Here is a 13,362-nt window from a genome sequence, read left to right on the forward strand (position 1 = left end):
AAGGCACTTACTCAGTTCGGTCTTCACAGAAGTTAGGAGTCTTAACTTTAGGACTCCTAAATGCCTTCTGTGAATACCGACAGTCTTAAAGTTAGGATTTTTATCAGTTTAGGAGTAGTAAAGTTAGGAGTCCTAAAGTTACTACTCCTTACCTTCTGTGAATACCAAAATGGGTAAGTGCCTTCTGTGAATACCAAAATGGTAGTAAGTTTAGGATTTTGTCTTAAGTTAGTTATTTGAATCGGGCCCTGTGTGTGTTGGCTCCATAGTTGAGGTCTCTGGGTAAGGGCCATGAGTAGGTTTCACGGTTGGACTCACTGGGTACGCGCTACGTGTGGGTTCTACAGTTGGGATAAGGCACGCCTCCATGGCATTGCATATTTTCCGGTCTCACCTGCTCTGTAGTTTGTTGCTCTTTGCTGAGACTGAGGTGTATTTTATCTCAAGGTTTACCGACACCTCAAAACCGGTTCAGTGGGATTCCGGCCAGAGCGGAAAATATGGAACTGAAAGCCAAGCCTCTGATAATGATCCTCCAACCAGCTCCTCGGGGGCTTCTGAGACAAGAGCAAAGGTTGCTCCAAAACAAAGAGCTCTGCTCTGCTTCCTGTGTAATCTCCCTGAGCTGCCTGGCATTGCTGAGCCCAACAGTGGCCAGGGAGTCATTATGTATGAGACCTACAAGTGGCCACCCAGAGGCAGGCCAGATGTGACACCCTACCCTCATACTCTTTCAAGCCACTCACTATCCAGAGATTGAATGAATCGAGAAAGGAGCGACGTTGCTGTTGGCGCAAGTGCGCCTGTGTTGTCGGCAGGATTGTTTTTGTGCAAGAAGAGACAGCTTCGTGCACAAAAACAACCCTGGGAGGCTGTTTCTCTCATAGAATGTGCGCTGCAGAATGCAGCATGCGTGAAAAGAGCAAAACACGAAGGACCTCATTTAGTACAATCTGACGCAAGACAGCGCTGAACGTCACTGCGCTGCGCTGTCCTGTGTCAAAAGAAAAGGGAAGGAATGCGCTGTATCTATGAGATACCGCAAATTCCTGTCCTCTTCCACTGCAGTGGCACATAAATGGCAGCCTAGCGCCAACGCAGGCACCTTGGCACCATGATGCAAGGGCGTCTACATTAAAATCAGGTTATTTTTGTGGCGGGAGGGACTCCTTCCTTCACAAAAAACAACCCTTATGCCACCCCTGGGGAGGTGCAGGGTTCTGCCGTATTCCCAGATTTTCGCTTCGTTGTGAATCTGGACATGTGTTAAAACCACAGACTTTGAGTGGGAACACCCGCCACAACTCCCAGGGCACGCCTCCGCACGCAGTGCGAGGCAATGCAGCGACGTGCACTGCGTTGCCTCACACCATATCCACGAGGTCATGATAAGCCACGGAGGGTGGCTTTTTGTGCCCTCGTAGACATGGGTAAGCCCAGTGCCTCACCGGAATGTCAAAAAAGTTACTCCCCACAGCGCACTGGGCTTGTAAATAAGGCCCTAGGAAAAATGTTTCTCCTCGTTGCGCCTCCCCGGGGGAGTGTAAGGTTTTGGCGCATCTTCAGGTTTACATAGTTTTGTAAATCCGGGTCAGCGTCAAGATCCACGGATGCTGCATGGAAAAACACTAAACATGCTCCCTCGGAGCCTATCTATTATCTTCTCCCTAGCCTGAAAGACTAACCTTTAGAGGGGTCCCCTATTTTGCAGTAACACCCCCACAACGCCCATGGAACTTCTCCCCAATGCAGAGTACGGCGGCTCGGTGATTTACGCCGCTTGCTCTACTCCATATCTGTGAGGGCAGCTTCGCGTGACCTCATGAATATGACATTGAAGTTTGCGCCACCAGAACGTCACAAAACGCGGCGCTACAGTGACGAAAGGGGCTCATAAATATGCCCCCCCGTCTCATTGAGGAGCTGCAAAGCTCCTAAAAGCGCAGAGACATGCCAGGAGCCCCAGGAATCTTCCAGTTTAAAAAAATCAAGTGCCCTGACATGTTTATCGTGAAGGTCTCTGCGCTGAATCTGTAATAACTTTGTAAACAGTAGAATTTAAGGCGCCACTGGCTCCAGTGCCAATAAAGATGGATACCACGGCTTGCAACAGGACGAAGAGGGTCTGAAAACCTTTCACCTGCCGGCCACAAATGGCCACCAACGCAGACACCCCTGCAAGGGGGTCCGCCATGTAGTAATGATTGCGAAACCTTCCTGCACAAAAACAATCAATGGAGGCATTTTTGCTTTCTATGTGCGCTGCAGAACATGGTTTTGTAAATCTGGAGCAGTGTCAAAATCCATGGGCTTCGCGGTGGGAATGCCGCATTATGCAGAGTCGGGCAACACAGCGATCTGCCTTATTTCATATCTATGAGACCATTTAAAGTCACGCAGGGAGGTATTTCATAACCTCATACACATGGTTTTGTAATTGGCGCCACCGGAGCTTCAAAAAAAGTGACTCTACTGCTGCGCAAGGGGCTCATACATGTACCCCTCAGTATTACAGGCGATGCTTGGTAAGGCTGCAGCCTCCTCCCTTCAGTCCAGGGAGGGCTTCCAGCCCAACAAACCTAAGCAACAGGCTGAGAGCAACCCTGATACACAGGCCGAGAGTCAGATGTCACCGGGAGCTGTGTTTAAGGTGTGCAGAATGACAGAAAGGACCTCGCGTATCCAGCAACTGAACCCCAGGGGCAGGATTTCTAGCATCTTTATAAGAAAAAAAAAGACAGTTTCCCTTGAATCCTGTGAGAGAAATGAGATTGGAAAAAACAAGTTTTTGTCAAAATTCCTGAGAAAAAAAAGTACAGTCATCAAAGAAGTATGGAGGAATATGTGCCCGGTATGGAGTTGACTTCTGGTTGGCTGACGGTTCTGTTATTTCAAAGGAGACTTCCCCGTCTGATCCTGCGATAAAAAGGTTAAGATTAGATTGAAGCAATCAGATCTAGCCTCATATTTTGCTAATCAGTTGAATTCATTTGTGACTTATGTTCTCCTGAGAGACTTCCAAAGCCTGGCTTTCATTACCCTCCAATTTCATCTCATCTGGAACAAGATGTCAGTTTTCTTTCTGACATATCATACGACTCCCTGAGTGTGGCTGCAACTAATGCGGCTCTGCAGTTGTTGCCAAAGGACCCCCTTGGATGTAATGTTATGCAGATTGAGCCTGGGCTCACTGTGCCACTGGAGTCAAGCTATCCTGGCTGAAGAGGGCTGAAAGCCCGAAACCGGTCCCAGGATGCTTGATTCTGGTCCAGGGAGGACCTGGCTTGGCAGTTTGGGCTGGACTGTTCCCATGAGGCACAGGGTCAAGACTGATTTGCATATGGCCATGTCTGAACTGGGGTGGCGGAGTGAGCTAAAGAACGATGGATATAATCCAGATCTCTTGACTGGGGGTAAATGTTTTGATTTGTTCTGCATTCCGTCCATCAATTGTGTGTCTTATGCAGATTTGTAAAGCACTAACACTCAGAAGGGTGTCCTGGCATTGAGCAGGTGTTAGTCCAGGCACAACGAGGGGCTAGTGGGACGACTCGAAGAGCCAGGCCTTCAGCCTGTTGCGGAGATCAAGAAGTGAGGATGTGTAGCGATGCGATCCTGCAGAGCAGATGATTCTCAGAAGACACGTTTAATGCGCATACCTTGCTTCATTTGTTTTGGATCATAATGAGAAGAGATGGTTACAAAACCCGCAAAAGGCTGCACCTTCAGGACTCCGGTTAGTTTTTCCTTTTCGAACAACAGCCTTCAGATCCAAAGGGTTTCTGGGCCGTTCCCTCCCTCCAAAGCTCAGAGTCAGCTCTTTCGAAGGAGTGATTGCGACTGGAGGTCCACAACAAGTCCCGTCCTCAAACATCTCTATCATTCAATCAACGTTTGTAAAGCGCAGCAGATCACCTGTGGGGGTCTCTATTGACTTCAGTCAGCTGTGGGCTTCTTTCAAAGATTGTTCAGTGGAAGGGTAACTTCAACACTTTGCAGAAAATTATCAAAATTTGATCTCAGATTCTTGGATCCTTCAAATCATTCAACATGGATACAAACTCCCATTGGCAAACCGTCCCCATGACAACTTCCAGATGACTTCAGCTGCTCTTTGCACTTTGTGCCTAGAAGCCCTTCTGCAGGGGATACTGCTGAAGAAGGCAGCAATTGTCAAACTACCTCAGGAGGAAGTGGAAACGGGATTATCCCTAAGCCTGGACGAGTTCGCACTATGCGGAGTTCTGCGCGCACCGGAGTGCTTTAGGGTCATGCCGTTCGCAGTGATTTTGAGTGCTGGATGTTTGTCCCACTCTGTATAATCATCGTGAATGGCACCATGCATAGCGCAAGAGGGCTCCGCTTCCTTTCTGCTGCTTGAGTAGATTTATTACTCCAGCCGCAACTTTCTCAACGCAAACGGAAGATTTCTCAACGAGAGTGGCGGTGACCTACCGCTACCACTGCCATTGAGAAATACGACCACCCATATTCAGAAATCTCGCCAGGAGATTGATTTTCCTCGCTCGTGCTTGAAACTAGACCATAGCGAGCGCGAGCAAGGAACAATCTAGCTGGGAGGTGGATTTTCCTAACTTAATGTTGGAGAGCACGAGCGAGGAAAAAAACTTTGCTCGCATTGCGGAGCAGAGTTTTTGGGAACTCTGCGTGCTCTGCAGAGTCTGGAAAACTCTACAAACTCCACGAACGGAGTGAAGTGCACCGCCCGGGCTTAATTATTCCATACATATCTAGAGCAGTGGGAAGTTGTGACCAAAATAGTACATTTCTTCATTCCTCAAGCAACCTTCAAGCTGGTCACTCTCCAATCCATCATGGCTGTAATCAAAACAGGGGATGCCTTGGTGTCACTAGGTCTGGAAGACGCATATGTATATATCCTTATGCATCGAGACTCTCAGTGGGTTCTAAGATTCTGCACACCTGAGCTGAACTTCCAGTTTAGACTTCTCCCCTTTGGTGTCTCAATGGTCCAAATGTGTTCACTAAAGTTTAAATCCCATTAGTTGGAGTTCTTGATGCTGAAGGCGTTAACGTGTACTCATACCTTAATGACGGGATAAGTGTTGCATCTTCTGTTCTCAAGGCCAAAAGGACTAACCTGTGGCTGGATGAACAATCACAAGAAGTCTCAACTGAGCTAGAGCAGATCTTCCTTCCAAGGCAAGGGGAAGTATTTGGTCCAACATTTTACTTTTCTGCTACAGAAGGGCCTCGACTGCCAGGGAGGAGATGAGGGATCATCGGAACGTGGTCTTAACTATTGCAGTTCCTCATGATGTCCAAACATGTGGTCAAGATCTGCAGGACAGTTGTGACTTAGCTTCCTTGAATTATGAATCCTCATTCCAGTGAGCCTGGACTTAGGCCAAACTCTCCAGTGGTGGCTGCTTCTGAGGAATCCAGACACAGGTCTCCCTTCCTGCTGAGCCCTTCAATCATTCTAGAAAGATGCATGTATCGGAGGATTGGAGCATGTTAGGGGATCTAAAAGCACAAGGCCTTTAGTCCCAGAGGAAGCCCAGAAGGCATCCGATTGGAGAAAAGTAGTGGCAAATCTACAGGCCCTACCTCACCTCAGGGTCTTCTAAATCAAGATGTCTGTGTCAGGTCGGACAGCCATAGGCCTGTGCATATTTCTATTACCGGGGACGTCTTCGGAGCCATCCGGTAGCCGCTTTGGCTTATCATGAAAATGTTAGAAGCCCATGTGCCCCTACAAGACCTTGCTCGCTCATCTGTCGCGGGTAGCATAGAAAGCACCTTCTGAAGTATACGTGGTCCATGTGATTTGGGCTCCCTTGGTGTCGTTTCTGTGGTTCTGTGTGTGCTCTGAATATCAGCACGAGGGCCGGACTGGCCGGACCTGGCCGTACCTGGCGTCGGGGTGTCCCTGGGAGGATGGAAGGGTGGGGCCAGATTTGGAGAGGTAGGGACCTGTTTTGTTACTGGGGGGGGGGAGGGGAAGGGGGGGGGGGAAGGGGGGGGTTGCAGCGCTGCTGCAATATCTTCCCCCAGTAACAGAAGCAGCAGCGCTTCACACTTGCGCCCTCCCCTCCCCCGGGGCTGGTCCGACATAATAGCCCAGGTTGCTTTGAGTTCCCAGTCCAGCCCTGATCAACACCAGAGTATCAATGGCACACAATATCGTGCACATAATATAAACAATAACATATCGACAGGTAACTCAGTCTCGATTTTCTACACATCACTCCACATATATGTACCTACGCGGTACAGAGATCTTCAAGGTACGTAGATGTGGAGTTAAGAATTGTTAGAATTGGGGGTCTCTGGTTGGCACAGGTATACACTTGTGACAAACAGGGACCATCTTCTCTAATCAGGGTGCAAATTTCCCCCCTCAGAATAACCCCTGCTCACCCTTTAGGTTGCGTGGCGCAAGCAGTCAAGGCTAAACTCAGGAGAGATAAGTTAGCTAAGCATTTGTAACTGTTCACAGTAAAACACACTGATTCCCCCACAAATGAACACCAGGCTGAAAGTTGTATAAAAAAATACGTAACTTTATGAAAAATATGTATATATGAGGCAGTGTTACAGAATACACTGGAACATATTTATATTAAAGTCTTTAATCCTAAGTTGTGGCGCAGCAACAAACAGCATCTGGCTGGCAGACAGGAACAGTGCAACGGACCTGGGGCCTGGCAGCAGTGGAGGTTCTAAGAAGAACCAAAGAAGTACTGAATGATGCACAGGGTTTAAAGGGACATTAACAAAGTAAATATGTACAGTAAGAATGTACCACAGTAACTTATCACAAGACCAATATAACACAAGATGAGGCCACAAGATCTTCACGTAGGCAAATGTTCTTTCAGTTAGATTTCAAATTATCAGAGTTCCTTCAAGAATGCTCAGTTGATATGTTCCCAGGCTTCCTTCACTTCTAAAAGCACCTAATCCAGGGTATCAGCTCCTCTGGCAAAGAGGGGAGCGAACAATACGCTTCCTAGCGCTCCTGTGCGCTTCGTACCGCGCGATATCCCGAGGCCCTACCGATGCTCACGCATCTCGCGGTACGGGCGTACGGGGATGAGAGGCTGGCAGAGAGGTGTACGGTCTCAATCCAGCGTACTGGCAATGACAGGCGGGGGCAAGCGTACAGTTAGCTAGGAGGGAAGCGTAGCAGCAAAATAGCGCGATCAGGTTTCAATGCGCTTAGGTTCACAAGACGCTCAGTAGAGGTACGCGACGTACCGTGCGCTTGGGGGCAAACTTCAAGGTACAGTCTTGATTCATCTCACTAAGCTCCCCCTCTCTCCCTCTCTCTCTCTCTCTCTCTCCAGCTCTCTCTCTATATATCTTTTCACTCTACAGGAGACACCTCCCAAAGCTCTCTCTCTCTCTCTCCCTCTTCCCCCTTTAAGATTCATCTCACTAAGCTCCCCCCTCTCTCTCTCCCTCTTCCCTCTGCAGGAGACACCTCACTAAGCTCCCCCCCTCTCTCTCGCTCTCTCTCTTTTCACTCTGGAGGAGACATCTCACTAAGCTCCCCCCCTCTCTCACTTTCTCTCTCTCTCTCTTTTCACTCTGCAGGGGACACCTCACTAAGCTCTCTCTCTCTCTCTCTTTTCACTCTGCAGGAGACACCTCCCAAAGCTCTCTCTCTCTCTCCCTCTGCAGGAGACACCTCACTAAGCACCCTCTCTCTCTCTCTCTCTCTCCCTCTTCCCTCTGCAGGAGACACCTCACTAAGCTCTCTCTCTCTCTCTCTCTCTTTTCACTCTGCAGGAGATATCTCACTAAGCTCTCTCTCTCTCTCTTCCCACTGTAGGATTCATCTAACTAAGCTCCCCCCCCTCTCTCTCTCTCTCTTTTCACTCTGGAGGAGACATCTCACTAAGCTCCCCCTCTCTCTCACTTTCTCTCTCTCTCTCTTTTCACTCTGCAGGAGACACCTCCCAAAGCTCTCTCTCTCTCTCTCCCTCTGCAGGAGACACCTCACTAAGCACCCTCTCTCTCTCTCTCCCTCTTCCCTTTGCAGGAGACACCTCACTAAGCTCTCTCTCTCTCTCTCTTCACTCTGCAGGAGACACCTCACTAAGCTCCCTCTCTCTCTCTCTCCCTCTGCAGGAGACACCTCACTAAGCTCCCCCTCTCTCACACTTTCTCTCTCTCTCTCTTTTCAGTCTGCAGGAGACACCTCACTAAGCTCTCTCTCTCTCTCTCTCTTTTCACTCTGCAGGAGACACCTCACAAAACTCTCTATCTCTCTCTCTTCCCTCTGCTGCATTCATCTCACTAAGCTCCCTCCCTCTCTCTCATTTCACTCTGCAGGAGACAGCTCCAAAAGCTCTCTCTCTCTCTCTTCCCTCTGTAGGATTAATCTCACTAAGCTCCCTCCCTCTCTCTCTCTCTCTTTTCACTCTGCAGGAGACACCTCCCAATGCTCTCTCTCTCCCTCTTCCCTCTGCAGGAGACACCTCACTAAGCTCCCTCCCTCTCTCTCTCTTTTCACTCTGCAGGAGACACCTCACTAAGCTCTCTCTCTCTCTTCCCTCTGCAGGATTCATCTCACTAAGCTCCCTCTGTCTCTCTCTCTTCTCACTCTGCAGGAGACAGCTCCCAAAGCTCTCTCTCTCCCTCTTCCCTCTGCAGGAGACACCTCGCTAAGCTCTCTCTCTCTCTCTTTTCACTCTACAGGAGACATCTCACTAAGCTCTCTCTCTCTCCCTCTTCCCTAGGTAGGATTCTTCTCACTTAGCTCCCTCTCTCTCTCTCCCTCTTCCCTCTGCAGGAGACACCTCACTAACCTCTCTCTCTCTCTTTTCACTCTGTAGGAGACACCTCACTAAGCTCCCTCTCTCTCTCTCCCTCTGCAGGAGACACCTCACTAAGCTCCCTCTCTCTCTCTCCCTCTGCAGGAGACACCTCACTAAGCTCCCTCTCTCTCTCTCTCTCTCTCTGTCTCTTCCCTCTGCAGGAGACACCTCCCAAAGCACTCTCTCCCCCTCTTCCCTCTGCAGGACTCATCTCACTAAGCTCCCTCTGTCTCTCTCTCTTTTCACTCTGCAGGAGACAGCTCCCAAAGCTCTCTCTCTCCCTCTTCCCTCTGCAGGATTCATCTCACTAAGCTCCCTCTCTCTCTCTTTTCACTCTGCAGGAGACACCTCCCAAAGCTCTCTCTCTCCCTCTTCCCTAGGTAGGATTCTTCTCACTAAGCTCCATCTCTCTCTCTCTTTTTTCATCTGCAGGAGACACCTCACAAATCTCCCCCTCTCTCTCTTCCCTCTGCAGGAGACATCTCGTCAAGCTGTCTCTGATCTTCAGCCACATGCTGGCAGAGCTGAAAGCAATCTACGGCGAGGATCTCTACGTCAGGATGAAGTACCCCATTGCCAAAGAAGAAGCAGCGGAATTCTGGTCAAAACATTTCAACAACAGGTGAGCAGGGAGACGTGAGATGGGTGCTGTACACTAAATGTTTAGGCTCATGGAGCTCTGGAAGAGATCTCTTTGTCGAGACGGCTACAAGTTGTAGTGAAGAATGGGGTGAAGCGGCTGTAGGCAGCTTCCATGCATGCACTGCCCAGGGTCTGAAGATATAAAACACTGTCCAGCAGCAGAGGGTACAAGAAGCTGAGGTCAATGCATGTCCCTGGGACATACATGCACTCTAGGCAAGCTCTGAGTAAAGGCGGTCAGAGAAAGATGGCGGGCCCAATTCACAGAACTAACTTAAGACAAAATCCTAAACTTACTACCATTTTGGTATTCACAGAAGGCACTTACTCATTTCGGTATTCACAGAAGGCACTTACTCATTTTGGTATTCACAGAAGGCACTTACTCATTTTGGTATTCACAGAAGGCACTTACTCACCTCAGTATTCACAGAAGTTAGGACTCCTAAATGCCTTCTGTGAATACCGAAAGTCTTAAAGTTAGGATTTTTCTCAGTTTAGGAGTAGTAAAGTTAGGACTTCTAACTTCTGTGAATACCGAAATGAGTAAGCGCCTTCTGTGAATATCAAAATGGTAGTAAGTTTAGGATTTTGTCTTAAGTTAGTTCTGTGAATCGGGCCCATAGTCAGCAAAGTAGACCTGATGTCTTTGTGTGACAAGGATACCCGCAAGGTCAGATGTAAGGTCTGCCGTATCCCGTGGTGGTAGCTTTGATCTTCTTGCCAGAAATATCATACCAGGAAAAATGGCAAAGATGGAAACAGCCAGACTGCATGCTTTGAGGAAGCATCAAATCAAATGGAGTGGAGGCACCGTGAGATTATACCAGCTCCTCCAATCAGTAACCTCAGCTGGTGGATCCCTACTCCTGGAGGTCTAAGCGCCACCAACCCCTCAGAAGCACCTCTCTTGAAGCACAGGGTGAGACACGCACCAGATCTGCCTCTTCTGGTCCATCGAAGTCCATGGTGAAGGCGTTCATATAATTGATCCTCTCAGAAGGAACTTAGTCAACAGATATTCGACTCATCGCTTCCAGGATCATCCAAAGAAGTGGCTTCAATCTTCGTGAGTGGCTGATCACCATCATTGATCCCTCTGGTGTCTTCTTAATGTCTTCTAAATGTACAGCCGGTTGAGCAGGCTTCGGCGAGCAGTGCCGAGAGCTGTAAAGCGACCCAGCAGGATGGGGAGACGCCGGTCTCCAGGACCAGAGATGTGGAGTCCATCGACAACTAGTGTGGATGGTGATTGTTATGGCGCGTGGACGAGTCTGAATCCAGGCCAGTCCTCTTGTAGGTTGAGAATATCTCAACATTAAGTACCATGATGAGCTACAGTAGGTAGAGGAGAGGGGAATGAGTTCTGTGTGAGGGTGAATCAAGAGGCGGTTGGAAGGGACACTGCGGAGTGAAGAGGCTGCATTTAGAAGAGGATGGAGATGACCGAATGCCTTGAGGAAGGAGAGTTTTTCCACATACTGAGGAGATGCGTTATTGAACTCTGTGTCTCTTTTCTCTGATCTCGGACATGTGTCCACGTGTTCCTAGCCTCTCTGTCTCTTCCCTCTGATCTTCGACATGTCTCCATGTCTTTCTAGCCTCTCTGTCTTTTCCCTCTGATCTTGGACATGTCTTCACTTCGTTTTAGCCTCTCTGTCTCTTCCCTCTGATCTGGGACATGTCTTCACTTCGTTGTGGCCTCTCTGTCTCTTCCCTCTGATCTTAGACATGTCTCCACTTCTTTTTAGCCTCTCTGTCTCTTCCCTCTGATCTTGGACATGTCTCCACTTCTTTTTAGCCTCTCATTCTCTTACTTCTGATCTTGGACATGTCTCCACTTCTTTTTATCCTCTGTCTCTTCCCTCTGATCTCGGACATGTCTCCACTTCTTTTTAGCCTCTCTGTCTCTTCCCTCTGATCTTGGACATGTCTCCACTTCTTTTTAGCCTCTCCGTCTCTTCCCTCTGATCTCGGACATGTCTCCACTTCTTTTTAGCCTCTCATTCTCTTACTTCTGATCTTGGACATGTCTCCACTTCTTTTTATCCTCTGTCTCTTCCCTCTGATCTCGGACATGTCTCCACTTCTTTTTAGCCTCTCTGTCTCTTCCCTCTGATCTTGGACATGTCTCCACTTCTTTTTAGCCTCTCTGTCTCTTCCCTCTGATCTCGGACATGTCTCCACTTCTTTTTAGCCTCTCATTCTCTTACTTCTGATCTTGGACATGTCTCCACTTCTTTTTATCCTCTGTCTCTTCCCTCTGATCTCGGACATGTCTCCACTTCTTTTTAGCCTCTCTGTCTCTTCCCTCTGATCTTGGACATGTCTCCACTTCTTTTTAGCCTCTCTGTCTCTTCCCTCTGATCTCGGACATGTCTCCACTTCTTTTTAGCCGCTCATTCTCTTACTTCTGATCTTGGACATGTCTCCACTTCTTTTTAGCCTCTCATTCTCTTACTTCTGATCTTGGACAGGTCTCCACTTCTTTTTAGCCTCTCATTCTCCTACTTCTGATCTTGGACAGGTCTCCACTTCTTTTTAGCCTCTCTGTCTCTTCCCTCTGATCTTGGACATGTCTCCACTTCTTTTTAGCCTCTCTGTCTCTTCCCTCTGGTCTCGGACATGTCTCCACTTCTTTTTAGCCTCTCATTCTTTTACTTCTGATCTTGGACATGTCTCCACTTCTTTTTAGCCTCTCATTCTCTTACTTCTGATCTTGGACAGGTCTCCACTTCTTTTTATCCTCTGTCTCTTCCCTCTGATCTCGGACATATCTTCATGTGTTCCTACCCTCTCTGTCTTTTCCCTCTGATCTTGGATATGTCTTCATGTGTTTTTGACCTCTGTGTCTTTTCTATGATACTGAGCATGGTTTCACAGGTTTCTGACCTCTGACCCTGCTGCTCTTCTCAGGAACATTGTACCGTGGGCGGAGTTTAAAGAGAAGCTGGACACAGTGCACAAGGCCGAGTCGGGGCCCATGGCCTTGGCGCTCAAGTCGACCATTGACCTGACCTGCAATGATCACATCTCCATATTTGAATTTGACATCTTCACACGTCTCTTTCAGGTGAGGAAAAGATGGGTTCAGGGGAGATACATGTTGGGGGCAAGAAGAGGGATGTATCTCTAGAGGTTGTGAGAAAACAGGGATAGTAGAACGTTCTGGGAAAAGGGAGGCAACGGGGACATCAGGTGCTACCGAAGAAAGAAGGGGATACAAGAGGGAAAGCAGATGCTGCCAGGGATAAAGGGGAAGACAATAGGGTGTGTGGGTGCTGCTGATAAAAAAGGATAGACAATGGTGCTGTGTTCTTCTCATAGAATGTGCTGCTCTGATGTATTGTGTTCCATGTTTGGAATGTGTCTTTGAAGGTCCTGCAGGTTGTCAGTAGGTGTTTGTCCATGTTCCTGAGAGATTATGGTGCCAAACAGCTTAAAAGTAGTCTTTACCACCCTCAAACCAATGGCCTTGTAGAGAGATTAAACAGATTCTTGACTGACTGTATCAAATGAGTCAAAAACAATGGTTATGTAATACAAGAGGCAGTCATGTCAATGCTGTATTTCTACCACATCACGCTTCATTTGGTCACTAAGATTACTCTTTTCAACTTGTATTTTAAAATGGCATCGTAAAGGAATTGTTGAAGCTTGTTTGGATGACAATATATGCGAGAGAGTTGTCTCAGGAAAACAAAGAACTGAGAATAATGGCAAGAACAATGTTAAACAGTGTTTGCGTTCTTCTGGGTGACAAGGGGTGTATCAAGAAGCCTGGTTTCATAAACAAAGGTGATGCGTGCTAAGGGGACCCTGTCATTGTAGAGGAAATGTATGGTGATGTGGTTAGGATCCAAGGCAGTCATTGGTGAAATGTTGAAAGGAGTGTGAAAGTTGCTTCTCA

At 48.2% G+C, this 13,362-nt stretch overlaps 1 protein-coding gene across 6 annotated transcripts in view; it reads left to right on the forward strand.

Moving 5' to 3' along the window:
- CBLC (Cbl proto-oncogene C) overlaps positions 1-13,362 on the forward strand; it is a 216,203-nt gene that overhangs the window by 40,405 nt on the left and 162,436 nt on the right. For all 6 annotated transcript variants that reach the window (XM_086933142.1, XM_086933140.1, XM_086933141.1 and 3 more), the window contains exons 2-3: positions 9,286-9,432; positions 12,369-12,525. In XM_086933142.1, coding sequence (XP_086789268.1) covers positions 9,286-9,432; positions 12,369-12,525 — 304 coding nt within the window. The remainder of the gene's footprint in view (positions 1-9,285; positions 9,433-12,368; positions 12,526-13,362) is intronic.

Source organism: Lissotriton vulgaris, chromosome 7, assembly GCF_964263255.1.
Source record: "Lissotriton vulgaris chromosome 7, aLisVul1.2, whole genome shotgun sequence".
NCBI lineage: Eukaryota > Metazoa > Chordata > Amphibia > Caudata > Salamandridae > Lissotriton > Lissotriton vulgaris.